Consider the following 19,318-nt stretch of genomic DNA (forward strand, 5'->3'; position numbering starts at 1 on the left):
TGAGTTCCTCCAGCAGCTTGTGTGTTGCTCAAGATTCCACAATCTATAGTCTTGCATTTCCACACAATTAATTGAATTACTTTTGCCTATGTTAAAGTGCCGGGGTTAGGACTCAATGTATTTAAGTAAACTACTTAAGAACTTTTTAAAAGCTATTATTAATGCTTTTTGAGAGAGTGATTTTAGATGCATATCATATTTTTACTGAGTTAAGTATTGTATGTAATTAGTTTTGCTACAATAAGTGTATGGGACATTGGAAAAAATGTTGAATTTCCCCATGGGGATGAATAAAGTATCTATCTATCTATCTATCTACTACCTTCAAGAAAAATGCAACAGAAGATTTGCTAAGAGTTGTCTTCAGCAAGTCTTCGCAGGGTGGTCCTTGATCAGTTTCTTTCCATACATATACACACTATTTTCATTCTTTCGTCCTGAATTATGAATTATTTGAGTTGCCACAAATAATTCTTGTCTAAGGTTATCCAAAATTAGACCAGATTTTTTTTTCAGTTTTCAATTCGAAGTTATCTTTCAATCCCACAACAGAAGTTACACTCATGGTAGAAGAATGCGGGGGGCGGGGGGTGCTGATCTCATTGAAAGCTATCTAATATTGAAAGGCCAAGATACAGTGGATGCGGAGAGGATGTTTTCTATAGTGGAGGAGTCTAGGACCAGAGGGCACAGCCTCAGAATTAAAGGACATCCCTTTAGAACAGAGATGAGGAGGAATTTCTTTAGCTGGAGGACAGTGACTCTGTATAATTCATTGCCATGGACGGTTGTGGAAACCAAGCCACTGGGTATATTTAAGGCAGAGATTGATAGGTTGCTAATTGGTAAGGGCATCAAAGGTTATGGGGAGACGGCAGAAAAATAGGGTTCAGAGGGATAATAAATCAGCCATGATGGAATGGAGGAGCAGACTCGATGAGCTGAATGGCCTAATTCTGCTTGTATGTCTCATGGTCTTATAGCTAATTAGTTAAAAGAAATTACAACTGGGTTTTTTGTCCCCTCGCTTTCACCTGTATTGATGCATATTGAGCCATGCTGGGTCCTGTTACTTAGCTATTAATTATTTTTTGGAATCTCTTTGACCATCGTTCCATTCCCTCGCTCAGGACACATACATTCCCCTTTACCATCATTTGAGGAAAAGAAAAACTACTGCAAAATGTTTATTATTTCCATTACTTTCAATGCCATTAGTTTTGTTGCTTCTCCCAAGGTGCCTTGCCATCTTTAATTGTTCTTTAACTTCTTACTGGTTTAATAAAACTTTCCAATTTCCTTGCTCTTCATCAAGCCTTTCAAGTTTCCCTTTGAACTTTTCTCTTCTCTGTTTCCAGCTCTTGAGTTACTTTTTTATATTTCTTAATGATGTCAGAACAAAATATTAGCAGTAGCAATTTATTATCATTTGTTTCTTTGGTTTTAAGCTCTCTGTTTCTGCATGGAACTCTACTCTTTGATGTACTCTTTCTTAACCTATATGAAAATACTCTCATATACGGTGCAGTTTCCCATTAATGGAAATACTTTGCTCAGAAATTTGTTTGCATATTAAAATCTGCAATGCTGTTGAAAATCATATAATCTGGATGAAAGTAACATGGTACAGTTTTTATGATGTCTTAGTGCTTGTGGGGAAATTTGACTTCTAACCATACAGTAGGATTTTCTTCTGTCCTGATACCTTTCTTCTGACGCAAAACTCCCCAGATGATGTCAGCAGTGGTGCAACAATGAAAATCTGTCTGGTGCTTTCAACTTCACTTCTCTGAAAAGCAACAGTTCTTCCAACTCACTCAACCAGCAGGTTTTACGAAACCTATTTCTTCCAAAACCTTTCTTGTTAAAGAACCAGCAGTCAAACTGCATTCTTTGTCCTCAGACATGTGACCACAGATGACGACAAACACAGCTTATCATGTGCCTGAATTGCATTTCCCCTGTATGTCTGATCAATGCCATTCTCGGCTTGATTGAACCGGGGGGGGGGGGGGGGGGTGGGTTGAGTATATCCTCATGAATGCCTCAGTGGTCACCAGACTTCACAGTCAAGTACAGTCAATCTTTACAAAGTTCTCTATGGCAAGAGTGATTTGGCTTAGAAAAATCATCACCTTTGGGCACTGTTTTCAGCACTCTACCCTTCCGACCCCTTCCCTCAATGATACATCCATTTATTATCCAATATACATTAATGATTTAGATGAAGGGATTAAAAATAACATTAGCAAATTTGCTGATGACACAAAGCTGGGTGGCAGTGTGAAATGTCAGGAGGATGTTATGAGAATGCAGGGTGACTTGGACAGGTTGGGTGAGTGGGCAAATGTATGGCAGATGCAGTTTAATGTGGATAAGTGTGAGGTTATCCACTTTGGTGGCAAGAACAGGAAGGCAGATTACTATCTAAATGGAGTCAAGTTAGGAAAAGGGGAAGTACAATGAGATCTAGGTGTTCTTGTACATCAGTCAATGAAAGCAAGCATGCAGGTACAGCAGGCAGTGAAGAAAGCTAATGGCATGCTGGCTTTTATAACAAGAGGTTAAGGTCCTTCTGCAGCTGTACAGGGCCCTGGTGAGACCCCACCTGGAGTATTGTGTGCAGTTTTGGTTTCCAAATTTGAGGAAGGACATTCTTGCTATTGAGGGAGTGCAGCGTAGGTTCACAAGGTTAATTCCCGGAATGGCGGGACTGTTATATGTTGAAAGATTGGAGCGACTGGGCTTGTATACACTGGAATTTAGAAGGATGAGAGGGGATCTGATTGAAACATATAAGATTATTAAGGGATTGGACACGCTGGAGGCAGGAAGCATGTTCCTGCTGATGGGTGAGTCTAGAACTAGAGGCTACAGTTTAAGAATAAGGGGTAGGCCATTTAGAACAGAGATGCAGAAAAACTTTTTCACCCAGAGAGTGGTGGATATGTGGAACGCTCTGCCCCAGAAAGCAGTGGAGGCCAAGTCTCTGGATGCATTCAAGAGAGAGTTAGATAGAGCTCATAGATAGCGGGGTCAAGGGATATGGGGAGAGGGCAGGAACAGGGTACTGATTGTGTATGATCAGCCATGATCACAGTGAATGGCGGTGCTGGCTAGAAGGGCTGAATGGCCTACTCCTGCACCTACTGTCTATTGTCTATATCCAGCAGCAAGGGAGTGTGTAGCTTCTATCATTTCTTATCCTTTTAACTGAAGAGATCACAAATTCTATGCTAACTGCTGGTAGCTGCAAGGAATTGTACTAGATCAATAGAGATAGCTGCACTGAAGACTACAATGTCAGCTTTATCAAGGCATAAAAACAAGAAAACCCACTAATGTTATTCTATGAACCTCACAACTGAAGATTTCTTTGTAATTTTTATTAGCAGTGATAGAGCACCTATAAAATTCTTGATATAATTTAAGGGCAGTAACTTCTAACTGTGTGTGTGTCTAAACTCTCAAAATCTATCATAATTGTTAACACTTCCACAGTATGACACTCAGTCTCTCCTTTCAGCTCACTGTCCTTTCCTATCAACCCTCCCGTTGGTTCTATTGCGATACGAAGGGCAGCTCACTGAAGAAATGCTGATCCAATCCCCTAAGTCATTCCTTTTACTTTCTCTTCTGGTGGTTTTTTAAATTTTATAATTCAGTTGAACTTTATGTCTCTACTTAAACAGTTTATTCATTCTGCTCCTTCTTTAGCTTTCAACACCTTCTTCACTCTGATATATTGGCTTAAAGCCTTCCCAGTAACCTTGCCACAAGGATATTGCTGTAATTCCTATTCAGGTCAGGGCAGTGCCTTTGGTTTGGACTTCACCAGATCTATAAAGCATGCTCCATGATAGTGAAACCTTTTGCTTGTACACAAATCCTGAACTCACAGGTAGATCTCCCTTTCCTTGTCTTGTCCCACTTGCGGTAATCAAGGTTTAACTTCCAGTCTGATCCTTAAATTATTAGATTCCCTTGCAAGGCCTCAAATGCTCTTCCATCTACATCACTTTCTTCAATGGCTTCAACCCATTGGGTAGTCATTGATCAAGTAAAGACTTTAAGTGCTTAATGTTCCAATTTCCTAATGGAACAACTGATGCTTCAAAATGGTAATAACTTAACCTATGTAATCAACAAGGAAGTGCCCATCCTCTGAATTCCAAATTGTTATCGGCATAGAGTTAGGGAGGGATGGCACAGGATGGTTCTGTGGAGAAATATTTTGAATTAATACATGATTTAGAGAGCTTATTTATCAACACAGGCTCTCAGCAATAATTTATTTTCAAAAACTAGGATATTGGATTCAGATTTACATTGAATCCCCAGTTAATTACATACATATGTACACCTGCTCATTAATGCAAATATCTAATCAGCCAATCCTGTGGCAGCAACTCAATACATAAAAGCATGTAGACATGGTCAAGATGTTCAGTTGTTGTTCAGACCAAACATCAGAATGGGGAAGAAATAGGGTCTAAGTGACTTTGACTGGAATGATTGTTAATGCTAGACCGGGTGGGGGGGGGGGGGTGAGTATATCAGAAACTGCTGATCTCCTGGAATTTTCCACACACAACTGTCTCTTGTGTTTAAGGGGAAATAAGGAAAAAAAAACTAAAACAAGAAATCAAGAGAATGGTAGTTTTGAGGGCGTAAACACCTTGTTTAATGAGAGATGTCTGGGGAAAATGGCCAAGTTGATTCAAGCTGATAGGAGACATCAGTAACTCAAATCATCATGCATTACAACTGTGGTATGCAGAAGAATTTCCCTGAATGCACAACATGCCAAATCTTGAAGTGAATGGGCAACAGGAGCAGCTCATCATGAATATACTCATGGTGGCTCCTTTATCAGATACAGGAGGTACCTAATGAAGTGGCTGCTGAGTGTATTAATTACATGTACAACAAAACATACTATGAAGTACATCATTTGCATAACAACAACCAACACACCCAAGGATATGCTAGGGGCAGCCTGCAAGGAGAATTTCTAAAATTTCTTCCCCCCATTCTAAGACAGTAATGGTGTATTTTCAATACTCGGTGTGGAGGCAGAAGCAAGAATCCAAAGGGTTAATGCTAAACAGTACAAAAAGAATAAAATTACTTTTAGGGAAGTATGTCTGGGTGGAAAATAAACGGAACCGATCTGCAGGTTCTGTCGCAGTTAACATGTCACATGAGGTACAATGTCTTGGTTGTGTCTAGATTTTTTTGGCAGGTGAAAGAAAGCATGAAACCATTTTTAGCATCGTGAAGACTGACAATATGAAAATACTTCCTTTTTCCTCTCAAGTGGATTTGGTTTTGTATTATTTCAAAAAAAAATGTGGAAACTGAACAGAAAGAAATTGCAATAGAAATCACTTGAATGAAAGTGATCGCACCAAGTTAGAAACAGGTGCGGTGCAGCACTGTTAAATTGAATAATTGGTTACAATAAAAAAAAGCGAATCCCAGTTAGAAAATCGAGCATTTGCAAATGCTAGTATCTGAAATAAAAACAGAACAGAAATACTCAGGAGGTCAGGCAGCACCTGTGGACACAGGGAAATGTCACCTCAGACGATGAGTATTTTCTGGTTTTATTTCAGGTTTCCAGCCTCTGTGCTAGAATAGATTTTTAATTGTTTGAAAATTTCTGCTTCCCTTGCCCTTTCATTCAATGGAGAAACAGAAGCACATCACTTTAACTGGGCGTCAGTTTGAATCACACCCACCTGCTTTCAAGAGTCCAGAAGTCCAAAAGCTCAATGTAGCACAAGGCTGTGACGTCAGGACAGTGCTGCATTGTTAGAGAATTGCTTTCAGACTAGAAATCCCCAAACCTCGACCACCTGCTGAGGTGGATGTGAAAGATCAATGGCCGAAAAGAGAACAACTAACTGCAGGAACTCTCCTATACATCTTGGGCAGACTTATATATTTATAACAGAGTTGCCGATCTCAGTTGAACTAACTGACAAGCAACATTAACACTAAACTCAAAAGGTACCTTTGAATATCCCAAAGACGTCAAATGAGCATGAATTAAGTGCACATTTTTCATCTTAATTATATTTTCAACATGGGGGATGCTGGATTGCTGCAAAATCTCTATAATCAAGTCAAAAAATTCATCCACACAATTTTAGATTTGTCAGTCATGGCTTCAGAAGAATAATGTAAAGTGGCAGGCTATGCTCCATAAGATATACGAGCAGAATTAGGCCATTCAGTCCGTCGAGTCTGTTCTGACATTCCATCATGGCTGACTTATTATCCCCTTCAACCCATTTTCCTGCCTTCTCCCATAACTGTTGACACCCTTACTAATCAAGTATGTATCAACCTCTGCTTTAAATATACCAAATAACATGGTCTCCACAGCTGCCTGTGACAATGAATTCCACAGGTTCACCACCCTCTGCCCAGTGAAATTCACTCTCACCTCTCTTCTGCTCCATTAACTCCCATGGCCATTCAAGTGAAATTTATCAGTTTAACTTTTCAATATTTTCCCTGCCTCAACATTTGCCAATTAAAAAAAAATTAAACAATTCCTACTGGGCTTTGTAGGCCAAAGTTTGCAAATAACAGACTTCACCCAAACACCAGGCTGAACTTGATCTTGTGGGTAGAGGGTGGGTGTCTGGGGAAAAAGGGACAGTTAAATGGAGCAGTTTCACATCCAGTAAATAACTTCTGCAATCAGGAGAATGCAAATAGAACCCTTTATGTGGAAGACCATCAGTCGCTATGACCACAGCACAATGGTCTATTCAACACTTTGTTGCTGAAGCACTAAGAATTTAGTTTAGGAGCCAACAATCAGTCTTAATAAGGTGAATTGGGAGAATCAGGTTGGTGCTGGACCCCAGGATAGGGAGTTTGTAGAGTGCCTACGGGATGCATTCTTGGAACAGCTTGTACGAGAGCCGACCAGGGACAAGGCTATTCTGGATTTAGTCTTGTGTAATGAACAGGATTTGATAAGCGATCTTGAAGTAAAGGAGCCATTAGGAGGTAGTGACCATAATATGATAAGTTTTTATCTGCAATTTGAGAAGGATAAGGGCAGATCAGTGGTGTCAGTGTTGCAGTTGAACAGGGGAGACTATTGCGCCGTGAGGGAGGAGCTGGCCAAAGTTAAATGGACGGATATCCTAGCAGAAAAGACAGTGGAACAGCAATGGCAGGTATTCTTGGGAATAATGCACAAGGTGCAAAATCAGTTCATCCCCTGGAGAAGGAAGGATTCAAAGGGGGGAAAAAGGGCCACAGTGGTTGACAAAGGAAGTCAGAGATTGCATAGCATTAATAAAAAGGAAATATGACAGAGCTAAGGTGAGTGGGAGGACAGATGATTGGGAAATTTTTAAGGAACAACAGAACTTAACCAAAAAGGCAATACGGGGAGAAAAAAATGAGGAACGAACGCAAGCTAGCCAGGAATATAAAGGAAGATAGCAAAAGCTTTTTTAGGTATGTGAAGAGAAAGAAGATAGTTAAGAACAATGTTGGGCCCTTGAAGAATGAATTGGGTGAAATTGTTATGGGAAACAGAAATGGCAGAAGAATTTAATAAGTACTTTAGATCTGTCTTCACTAAGGACGACACAAGCAATCTCCCAGATGTATGGATGGGCCAAGGACATAGGGTAACAGAGGAAATGAAACAGATTGACATTAGGAAGGAAACTGTGTTGAGAAGACTGATGGGACTGAAGGCTGACAAATCCCCAGGTCCAGATGGTCTGCATCGTAGGGTACTAAAGGAGGTGGCCCTGGAAATTGCGGATGCATTGGAAATCATTTTCCAATGTTCCTTAGATTCAGGATCAGTTCCTGAGGATTGGAGAATGGCTAATGTTATCCCACTTTTTGAGAAAGGAGGGAGGGAGAAAACAGAGAACTATCGTCCTGTCAGCCTAACATCAGTAGTGGGGTAGATGCTAGAGTCCATTATTAAAGATGAAATAGTGGCATATCTAGATAGCAGTGATAGGATTGGGCCGAGCCAGCATGGATTTACCAAGAGCAAATCATGCTTGACTAATCTATTGGAGTTTTTTGAGGATGTAACCAGGAAGTTAGACAAGGGAGATCCAGTGGATGTAGTGTACCTCGATTTTCAGAAGGCATTTGATAAGGTCCCACATAGGAGATTGGTGGGTAAAATCAAAGCTCATGGCATTGGGGGGGAAGATATTGACATGGATAGAAAACTGGTCGGCAGATAGAAAGCAAAGTGTAGCGGTGAATGGGTGTTTCTCGGAATGGCAGGTGGTGACTACTGGGGTGCCACAGGGCTCGGTATTGGGACCACAGCTGTTTACGATTTATGTAAACGATTTAGATGAAGGCATTGAGAATAACATCAGCAAGTTTGCTGATGATACTAAGCTGGGTGGCAGTGTGACATGTGATGAGGATGTTAGGAGAATTCAGGGTGACTTGGATAGGCTGGGTGAGTGGGCAGATACTTGGCAGATGACGTTTAATGTGAATAAGTGTGAGGTTATCCACTTTGGGAGAAAGAACAGGAAGGCAGATTATTATCTGAATGGTGTAGAGTTAGGTAAGGGAGAAATACAAAGAGATCTAGGAGTCCTTGTTCATCAGTCACTGAAGGTGAATGAGCAAGTGCAGCAGGCAGTGAAGAAGGCTAATGGAATGTTGGCCTTTATTACAAAGGGAATTGAGTACAAGAGCAAGCAAATTCTTTTGCATTTGTACAGTGCCCTGGTGAGCCCACACCTGGAGTATTGTGTACAGTTTTGGTCTCCAGGGTTAAGGAAGGACATCCTGGCTATAGAGGAAGTGCAGCGTAGATTCACGAGGTTAATTCCTGGGATATCCGGACTGTCTTACGCAGAGAGGTTAGAGAGACTAGGCTTGTACACGCTGGAATTAAGGAGATTGAGAGGGGATCTGATTGCAACATATAAGATTATTAAGGGATTGGACAAGATAGAGGCAGGAAATATGTTCCAGATGCTGGGAGAGTCCAGGACCAGAGGGCATGGTTTGAGAATAAGGGCTACGTCATTTAGGACAGAATTAAGGAAAAACTTCTTCTCCCAGAGAGTTGTGGGGGTCTGGGATGCACTGCCTCGGAAGGCAGTGGAGGCCAATTCTCTGGATGCTTTCAAGGAGGAGCTAGATAGGTATCTTATGGATAGGGGAATCAAGGGCTACGGGGACAAGGCAGGAACCGGGTATTGATAGTAGATGATCAGCCATGATCTCAGAATGGCGGTGCAGGCTCGAAGGGCCGAATGGTCTACTTCTGCACCTACTGTCTATTGACATATGGAATCACTGAGAGAACAACATGGGGGCAACAATACGATCCAGTCCTTCTGCACAGTTGGCTGGTCTGGGGATCAAAGATTGGAGCCCAAAGGTTGATCGGAAGTGTGGAAGCTAAGTCTGATGGCTGAAGCTTGGAAACTGGAGGGCTGTCCTGTAGTGGGAAGAATTGTCTGAGTGCTTGGGAGGGTAGCACTGAAAGGGGCTTGTTTTGCTGTTGTTGTTCTGTTTTGCTGTGTTCTGTATTGTTCTGCTGAACATTGTGGGCAGGCTATGTTGACACCCTTACTTGCGGGCTGCCCCCAGCACACTCCTAGGTTGGTTGTCAATACAAACGACACATTTCACTCTATGTTTTGATGTGCATGTGATAAATAAATCTAATTCTGAACTTTTTGGCACCAACTTCATAGGCTTGCCGTTCAAATTTCAACATAAACATGTAGAAATATACTTCTCAATATAGAATTGGAAACACAGCTATTAGAAAGGGAAGATTTAAAGGAAGATCTTCGGACAGCATAGAATTTTCGGATCACGTGAAATAGCACCCGAATGACCGCACTGTTATGTAGACACCTAGAAACTTACATTTTCCTTAGAAGCGAGAAGGTTAAGGGGAGATTTAATATTCAAAATTATGAAGGGCTTTGATAAAGTAAATGATCAGAAATTGATTTTCACTGTTGGAAGGTCAGTAATCAGAACTTGTAGATTTTTAGTGGAAGCAGATTCAAATGTGATAAATACTCAAACAGAAAGATTTGTAGGGCATTTGGGAGGCAAATTAGATAGCTTGCAAATCAAATGTTCTTTTGAACTACGGAAGGATGTTGATCTGCTGAGTCCAAGCAAACAGGCAGGGAAACCTCTTCTACGGTGAGCCAAAAACAAAACCAGAGTTGTAGGAAAACTGAAATAAAAACAGAAAATGCTGGATATACTCGGCAGCACAGCCCATCTGTTGGTACTTTCCAGACTTTACACTCTCTACCAAGTCTCAGCGGTTTCATCCAGCATTTCTATGCCAGCAAAATTATTGCCGATAGTTCACACTGAGAAACACGAGAAGCCACTGTTTACCTGCTCCTTGAGCTCTGACAGCTGGCCGGATAGGTTTGAGACTAGCTTCATCGTAGACTCCAGTTTCTCCTGTAGGTTCCTCAGCTCATTTTGCTCTCCCTCTGCATCACTACTAACAAGCGACATGGCACGCATACGGGGAAACCAGTCCAGGTTCCGTTCCTGAAAGAGAAGAAAAGATCAGAGGGTGTAATAAGTATTGAGTGTGAAGGCTTGTAAAATACTGGAGAGAACTAGAATACTGTAAGGTTGTCACATTCACGGCACAAAAGAAAATAATTGTTAATCTGCTCTGATGAAGGTGTCTTGGCCGGAAATGTTAACTGTACCTCTTTCGACAGATTTGCTGAGTGTTTCCTACTTTTTCTGTTTATTTCAGATTCCCAGACCCACTGACTTTACCACATAGAATGCTAGGAGCAACAGACAATTGGGATATGCACCTTGTAACACACACAAAATGCTGGAGGTCAGCCAGCATCTATGGAAATGAATTTTTGCAGTTGACTTTTTGGGCCGAGGCGCTTCTTCAGGACATGAGAGGAAGGGGGAAGAAGCCAAAGGTGGTGGGGGGGAGGTGGAGGAGTACAAGCTAGAAGTTGATAATGTGAAGCCAGGTGGGTAGGGGAAAGGCAATTAAATAAGAAACTATGAAGTGGTCAGTGGAAAAGGTAAAGAGCTGGAGAGGAAAGAATCTGATAATGAGAGGAGAGTGGACTGAGGGAGAAGGGAAGGAAGAGAGGCACCGGGGAAGTGATAGGCAGGTGAGGGGCAAAGAGGCAAAGGGACAGCCAGAGTGGGGAATGGAGGAAGAGGGTAGGGGTGGGGTAATAATTACTGGAAGTTGGAGAAATCGATGTTCATGCCATCAGGTTGGAGACTACCCAGGCGGAATATGAGGTGTTGCCCCTCCAATCTGAGAGTGGCCTCATCACGACGGTAGAGGTGGCCATGAACTGAGATGCTAGTCTATGCCCTCAGTCTTGTGCAAGTTGCTGTCCAAACCTTGAACCAAGTCATCCTAAAAGTTCATTTCCTACCCTTTGCTATCTTAGTTGAAAATGCTGGGTGACACACATATAAATGCCAGAGGAACTCAGCAGATCAGGCAGTGTCTATGGAGGGGATAAACAATCAATGTTTCAGGCCAAGGTTCTTCACGAGGGTGAAGTAACCAGAATGAGGAAGTTGGGGGGGGGGGGGCTGAGTACAAGCTTGCAGGTGATAGGTGAGACCAGATGAGGGGGAAGGTGGATGGAAGGGAAGGGATAGGAGGAAGAGCTAAAGGGCTGAAAGAGGAGGAACCTGATAGAGTTCTGGGAACTCCCTACTTAACAGTAGGATCACAGGCTGTTGCTGCTGGAAGAGACAGGCTGTCATCAGCTTCCAGGGTATCTACTAATGGGGAACAAATGCCCATTTTCTGGTAATATTCAAAGTCTGAGATGGAATTTAAAAATGAATTGAATTTTCTAAATAAAAGTCAACTATTCCTGTTTATGGTTATGCCTTTCATGGAATGAAGAGTAAAATTAAGGATTTGAGTGCAAAAGAGGGAGTGCAACAACACCCTCTTGATGACTGGTGATCTGCAAATGCCTCACTTTTTCCAAAATACTACCTGGAAAAGCCAGCAACTTAGATCATAATCAGTGACATCAGCCAAACCTCCTCCAGTGTCACTCTCTTTGCCAAAAGCACAAGTTATCTCTTGCTAGATGTGTGTTTTTTTTTAAATTCCGGTCATGATTTAACATTTTAAACACTGGAGATAAAGTTTCTGGGAACCAAGGGGTATAGTATTAGACCAGATAAATGGTCAGAGATCTGCTCTGTCTTTATTGTGGTATCATTCCTTGAAGCTTTGCAGGAAAATGGCAATGCAGGGATAGGAAAGTAATGTATTCACACGATTCCAAAAAAATTACCGCAAGCTTCCTGAAGACTAACATGTGTCAAAATCCTCAAAGCACATTGCAAATTCAAAAGTATAACAGAAGCAAGACTGATTGGCAAGGGAGAGGAAAGACGGTGGGGGTAAGGGAGAGGGGAAAGGGGAGAGGAGGAAGTGCTGGAGAAGAGGTGTGGGGCTACGGGAGAGGTGCCGGGGTAAGGGAGAGTAGGAAGTGCTGTAGAAGAGGTGAGGGAGAGGTTCAGGGGAGGGAATGGGTTGGAGTTGGCACGGTGCCAGCATTGGCGATGAAGAGGAAATACAAAAGGGGGTTGTGCAGATATAGGATGCCCAAAGAGCTAGGGGTGATGAGAGAACAATGTGACTGAAGTCATGCCTTCAGCTGACTAGACATTCGTGATTTCAACTCTCAGCCTCTGCCCTCCTTAAAGTCACTCCTTGCAGTTTTTTTTTCTCTCAGCAGACTTTTCACACTTGCTCCAATCGCTTCTCATTTGGTAACTCTCCTACAAAGCTCTTTGGGATGAGGGCAATTTCACTTTGGGTGTCTCACTTTGGAACTTTGGAAGTTGGGTGAACAACTTCTTCAACAGGTTCGACAGCTCAATCTCATCCTCACCGCAGAAATCCACACCAGGCTTACTTCCCTCACAGGAAAATAGCCACTCACAGGAGACCTTGCCCACGCCCAGGATTACGGCTGCACAGGTGGAAGGTCAACTGAGGAAGATCTGTACCAGCAAGGCGGCTGGACCGGATGGAGTTTCCCCACGATTACTGAGGGCCTGTGCGACTGAGCTGGGAGAACCACTACAGCGCATCTTCAACATGAGCCTGGAGCAGAGAAGAGTACCCAGACAGTGGAAAACATCCTGTATTGTCCCGGTACCGAAGAAACCACAACCAAAGGAGTTGAATGACTTCAGACCTGTTGCCTTGACGTCGCACGTGATGAAGACCATGGAGCAGCTGATAATACAGAATCTGAGGCCACAAACCAGGCACGCCCAGGATCCTCTTCAGTTTGCGTATAAGGAGAAGGTGGGAGTGGAGGATGCTATCACGTATTTGCTGCACAAATCACTCTCTCACCTAGAGGGGGTCAGTTGTGCTGTGAGGATTACATTCCTTGACTTCTCTAGTGCCTTTAACACCATCCAGCCCAAGATCTTAAGGCACAAACTAACGGAGATGGGAGTAGACTCTCACATGGTGGATTGGATAGTGGACTACTTGACAGATAGACCTCAGTATGTGCGGTTGGGAGACTGTAGGTCTGACACGGTGGTCAGCAGCACAGGGGCGCCGCAGGGAACCATACTCTCTCCGGTCCTGTTCACCCTGTACACATCAGACTTCCAATATAACTCAGTCCTGCCATGTGCAGAAGTTCGCTGATGACACGGCCATAGTGGGGTGTGTCAGGAATGGACAGGAGGAGGAGTATAGGAAACTGATACAGGACTTTGTGATATGGTGCAACTCAAACTACCTGCGTCTCAATATCACCAAGACCAAGGAGATGGTGGTGGACTTTAGGAGATCTAGGCCTCATATGGAGCCAGTGATCATTAATGGAGAATGTGTGGAGCAGGTTAAGACCTACAAGTATCTGGGAGTACAGTTAGACGAGAAGCTAGACTGGACTGCCAACACAGATGCCTTGTGCAGGAAGGCACAGAGTCGAATGTACTTCCTAAGAAGGTTGGCGTCATTCAATGTCTGTAGTGAGATGCTGAAGATGTTCTATAGGTCAGTTGTGGAGAGCGCCCTCTTCTTTGTTGTGGCGTGTTGGGGAGGAAGCATTAAGAAGAGGGACGCCTCACGTCTTAATAAGCTGGTAAGGAAGGTGGGCTCTGTCGTGGGCAAAGTACTGGAGAGTTTAACATCGGTAGCTGAGCGAAGGGCGCTGAGTAGGCTACGGTCAATTATGGATAACTCTGAACATCCTCTACATAGCACCATCCAGAGACAGAGAAGCAGTTTCAGCGACAGGTTACTATCGATGCAATGCTCCTCAGACAGGATGAAGAGGTCAATACTCCCCAATGCCATTAGGCTTTACAATTCTACCGCCAGGACTTAAGAACTTTTTAAAGCTATTATTAATGCTTTTTGAGATGGTGATTTAGATGCATATCATATTTTTTTTACTGAGTTAAGTATTGTATGTAATTAGTTTTGCTACAACAAGTGTATGGGACATTGGAAAAAAGTTGAATTTCCCCATGGGGATGAATAAAGTATCTATCTATCTCTCTGGAATTGAATGAATTTAAAAGAGCCACAACTGAGCTCATCCTGGACTCCTCCAAGTGTAAAAGGGGTGAATGCTCAAAACGTACGAAAGAACAGCTTGTGGGTCTATTACAGCTCTTGCCTTTTCTGAATACATTTTCCCCTTTATGTTGCTGTCATCATTACTATTTCCCTGCATCCCATTCACTAAGCAAAGCAAATGACTTGTTGCAAAAATTGTCACCACCTCGCATACCACCAGTCCCGTACTAACAATGTGGGCAATGGAAACAGGAATAGGCTGTTTGGCCCCTCAGAGCTGCTGCTGCCATTCAACAGAGCCATAGTAGATCTGTTGTCTCCGTACCATATTCCTCAATTCCTTTATTATCCAAAAATCTTCCACGATATGCCTGGAATATACACAGTAACTGAGTCTCCACACACTTCTTGGCTAGGACATTCCAAAGATGAGCTCCCCTTTAGGTGAAACTCTCCTTAATTGTGCCCCAACACACTTTCCCTTGTTTTGAGATATGACCCTTTGGTCTGGACGCTTTAACCAGGAGAAACCTTATCCCTAACATCTACACAAACAAGCCCCTGAAGACTGTACATTTCTGAATTGACTCCACATTCTTCTAAAAATTGATAAACTGGTTTATCATTGTCATATGAACCAAGGTAAAGTGAAAAACATTGTCTCGCCTGCCATCCATACAGATCACTTCATCATAGGAAAACCAGTAACAGAATTAAGTTAACAGTCACAGACGAAGTGTAGTGTAGGTAGAAAATATGATGCAAGGCCATGATGAGATAGATTGCAAAGTCAAGAGATCAAGTTTATCATACAAGTGGTCCATTCAGTCACCTGAGAGCTGACAGTGGGATAGAAGCTGTCCTTGAGCCTGGTGGTATTTGCTTTCAGGCTTTTAATATCTTCTGCCCAGTAGGAAGGGACAGAAGAAAGAATGTCCAGTGGGAGGGATGTTGGATTATGTTGAATGCTTCATCGAGGCAACCAGAAAATAAGAGGGAGTCCATGACAGACGAGAGGAGAGTACAGATCCGTCCTGCTTTAATAAATACGCCTTTGCAGGTCAATCTGATGAACCGTTGCTGTAGTCTCATCCAAGTACCTCCTTTCTTGATACCAACACACAAGATTCTAGATGTGATCTCGCCAGGGCTCCTAATCTGGGATCTGGCAGCTCATCTTTGGCAATAACCAGCTTTAACTGTCGATGCTTTGATTTTAATACAGTACCAGCGATATGAAACTTGAGGGAGGTCAAAATTAAATTTGGTTTATTTAAAATCACGAAAAAAATGAGGTGATACGCAAGATTGACTCATTCTGCTCAGAACCTACTGATATGACAAGTACCTTAGGTGATTGCGACATTATTACACCTTTGATAGATGTACAGAATACAATAAGGTGGAAATTACTCAGCTCTTGCACGAGATAAACCATAGTGGCACTTGTGCGTTATTCCCCGTTTCCAAAAGTTGGTTTTGTTGACTTTATTTGGCTGTGTTGTATTTCATGCCTGCAGAAGCAACATTCTACCTAACCCACTATCTATTGTGTTTCACTCACAAACCTACCGAGGAAATAATCAGCAAGGCTAGATTCGATCTGAATTTTAAGATGTTTATATTAAAAATAGTACACAAATACAATGAACAATGACTGGATTTGCTTAATCTACCTGATCAAACACCTATTAATAAGTAACATAAAATACTGGTGAACTTTCTCATGCTGGTGGGTTGCCTTGCCTTTCTTAAAGCAAGATTTACCATCGTACATTCTCACTTCCTCACTCAGCCTGTGCTGGGCCCAAATCCTTTGCAGTTTCCTGTTTTTGAAACAGGGTGAGTCTGGGTGGCTCTGTTCATAGTCTCAAGAAGGGTCCTGTGCCGATAACACTTGCCACGTAAGCTGACCAGGAATTTTCCCACAAAGTAGCTGTAGATCATTCACGGATTATTGAGAGAGGCTGATGAACATGTTAACCCTTCACAAACTTTTGTCATTTTTTTAAATGATCTGAGAGTCATCCGCAAGGTCAATAATTATTGACGTTCTTTAATTGCCTTTAAGAAAAGGTGTGAGAAAGCCTCTTGAATTTCTGCAGCCCTGCTGGTGCAGGTGTTCCCACCATGGTGTTGAGAAGGGAGACCCAGTGATGATGAAGGACCTGCTCTGCATTTCCATAAGTAAATAAGACAAAGGAGAATTAGGCCATTCAGCCCATTGAGTTTGCTCCACCATTCCATCCTGGCCAAATTATCATCCCTCTCAACACCATTCTTCTGTCTGCTTCCTGTAACATTTGATGCCTTTACTAATCAAGAAACCAACAACTTCCACTTTAAGTACACCCAGTGACTAAGAGGTTAAAGTTTAAATTTATTTGTCACATTGAGAAACAGTGATATGCGCCACCCACGCCAATGACCGACACACCCCGGGGAAGCACAGGGGGCCGACCACAACCGGCGCCACGCCGCCCCCGGTACCAACACAGCAAGTCGGGATGGTGTGTGGACTTGGCGGGGAGTATCCAGATTCAGCATCTAGACTGATGCTAGCAGATCTTTACAGTTTTGTCTTTTTTTCCCTGTGTTGGTCCATTGTTATGATAAAGCTGAGTGACTTGTAAGGCAGATCCAAGGGCAGTTAAGAGTCAAGAGACGCTATTGCAGGTCTGAAGTCATGCACACCTGAAAGACATTAGTGAACTCAATGGGTTTTGGTGACAAGTAGGCAATTCTACTAATGATTAGTCATTTCTGCATCTTATGAGGTGAATTTACATTCCACAGCTGCCACGGTGGGATTTGAACTCGCCTGTCTGGATTGTTAGTGCAGGCCTTCGGGTGACTAATCTGGTTGCTCAATGAGTGCCCTAAACTCTAGCCAAAGTGTGAGACTGAGTGAGAGCAGTGTTTTTTTCCACATAACACAACTTGATCTATTCTGGAAATGGGAAGAAAATTACTTCCCATCACATTATACATCTTGGAATAACAGGTGTTTACCAGATCACTGGCAGTCTTTGCAGACTGGCTAGGAACTGGTTCCAGCAAAGTCAACACTCTTTATTGCATCAAGGGAGCAAACACAAAAGTATTTTGTGCTGTTTACACAACTTTAGATGACCCTAAAGCTCCCTGTGTATCAAATTCTGTCCAACAGCCACTGGAAATTAATTCCACCCTTATCTGCAAGCGGTTTGCAATGCAGCTCAGATACTGACAGCTGATTTCAGTGTACAAGATGTCCACAGGACTTCTAAAAAGATGTCCTATGAATATCAATAGGTGACAGCTGCACATCTGTGTCAATGAATGTGAAAATCTAGCACCACTGCGATATTTCCCATTTTATCCATTTTTCATACTTTTATATTTTTGACTCAAGAGTTTTGTGAAAAGGTTGGAAACTCTAACCAATGTTGTCTTGTTAAGTCGTGGGGAAAATAGCTACAGCACATTTAATGTAACATACATTACAAGATGGCAGCTGAAACAACATTCAATATTATAAATGCACAATGAAGCAGACTTAGCTCCTTTAAAAATCACATATACCAATATACACACCCTTAACTACTCTCAGGATACCATACAAAAGGATTAACAAACCTGAGTACAGCCATCAGTGACCTCTCCAAAATGCCTAGTACTGTATGCAGAACATTTTATTGGCACTTAAAGCTACTGAAATTTTTTTGGCATCATTGTTCAGTAACTTTGTCAACATTTCTGAGGACGAAGGGGCTATGAAATATATTAAGACCACATAATTTGACTCAAAGCCACAAGGTTTTCATCTACTAACTCGAAGGAACAATAATTAAGACAGGACTCTCTTATTTCAATCAACACTACCTGACTCCATGTAAAGACAAAACTATACACTATAGACCCCACATTGTTATTATGGGATAGTGGTATCCAAAGTCAGCCTACCATGAGCAGCCAGAACAGCAACCTATTTGCACTGATGAACCATGATCCTAAACCAGAAGTATAGAGAAGAAATGTTAGACTCCCTCTTAAAATTAATTCTTTGCTGCCTTGTTCAATTCACTGGTTAACACTGAGTCCCCAGCTCACAGGTAGATCAGATTAAACCATTTGAAAAGTTTGTCCTTGCAGGCCAAGGCATTGAGTACAAGAGTTGGGATGTCACATTGCAGTTGTACAAAACATTGATCTGATCACATTTGGAGCACTGCTGTACAATTCTGGTCACCACACTACAGGATAGATGTGGTAGCAATAGATAGTGTGCAGAAAAGGTTCACTAAAACGTTGCCTGGAATAGAGGGCTTCACTTATTTGGAGGGGGGGGGGATGAGAGAGGTCTAATAAGTAAATAATATCTAATATCACAATAAATTATTTTCACTTTATATATTGCAATAAGGCAGTAAGTTTATAAACTGAAGAGGTATCTTCTCCGGGGCAGAAATGGCACAGGTTTGAGGTGAGAGGGTAGGATCTGAGAGGAAAGTTTGAGTGTGGCTATTATCTGGAACAATCTGCCAGAGGGTCTGGGAGAGGCAGATTCTAATTGAATGTTTGGGATAGAAAGATAGGAAAGGCATGGAAGGCTGCGGGCTTAATGCAGGCAAATGGGTTTAGAATAGGTGGGCCAAAGGACCTGTCTCAGAGCTACGGGATTCTATGATAGACGTACACAATCCTGTGGCTTGCAGACTCAGCCAATAACGAGAAGCCTACAGT

The 19,318-nt window shown here is 42.3% G+C and overlaps 1 protein-coding gene across 9 annotated transcripts in view; it reads right to left on the minus strand.

Moving 5' to 3' along the window:
- The window catches only part of itpr1b (inositol 1,4,5-trisphosphate receptor, type 1b), a 532,858-nt gene that overhangs the window by 9,250 nt on the left and 504,290 nt on the right, over nt 1-19,318 (minus strand). For all 9 annotated transcript variants that reach the window (XM_073072453.1, XM_073072460.1, XM_073072457.1 and 6 more), the window contains one exon: nt 10,402-10,563. In XM_073072453.1, the coding sequence (XP_072928554.1) occupies nt 10,402-10,563 (162 nt within the window). The remainder of the gene's footprint in view (nt 1-10,401; nt 10,564-19,318) is intronic.

The sequence above is a fragment of the Hemitrygon akajei genome, chromosome 19 (genome assembly GCF_048418815.1).
Source record: "Hemitrygon akajei chromosome 19, sHemAka1.3, whole genome shotgun sequence".
Classification (NCBI taxonomy): Eukaryota; Metazoa; Chordata; class Chondrichthyes; order Myliobatiformes; family Dasyatidae; genus Hemitrygon; species Hemitrygon akajei.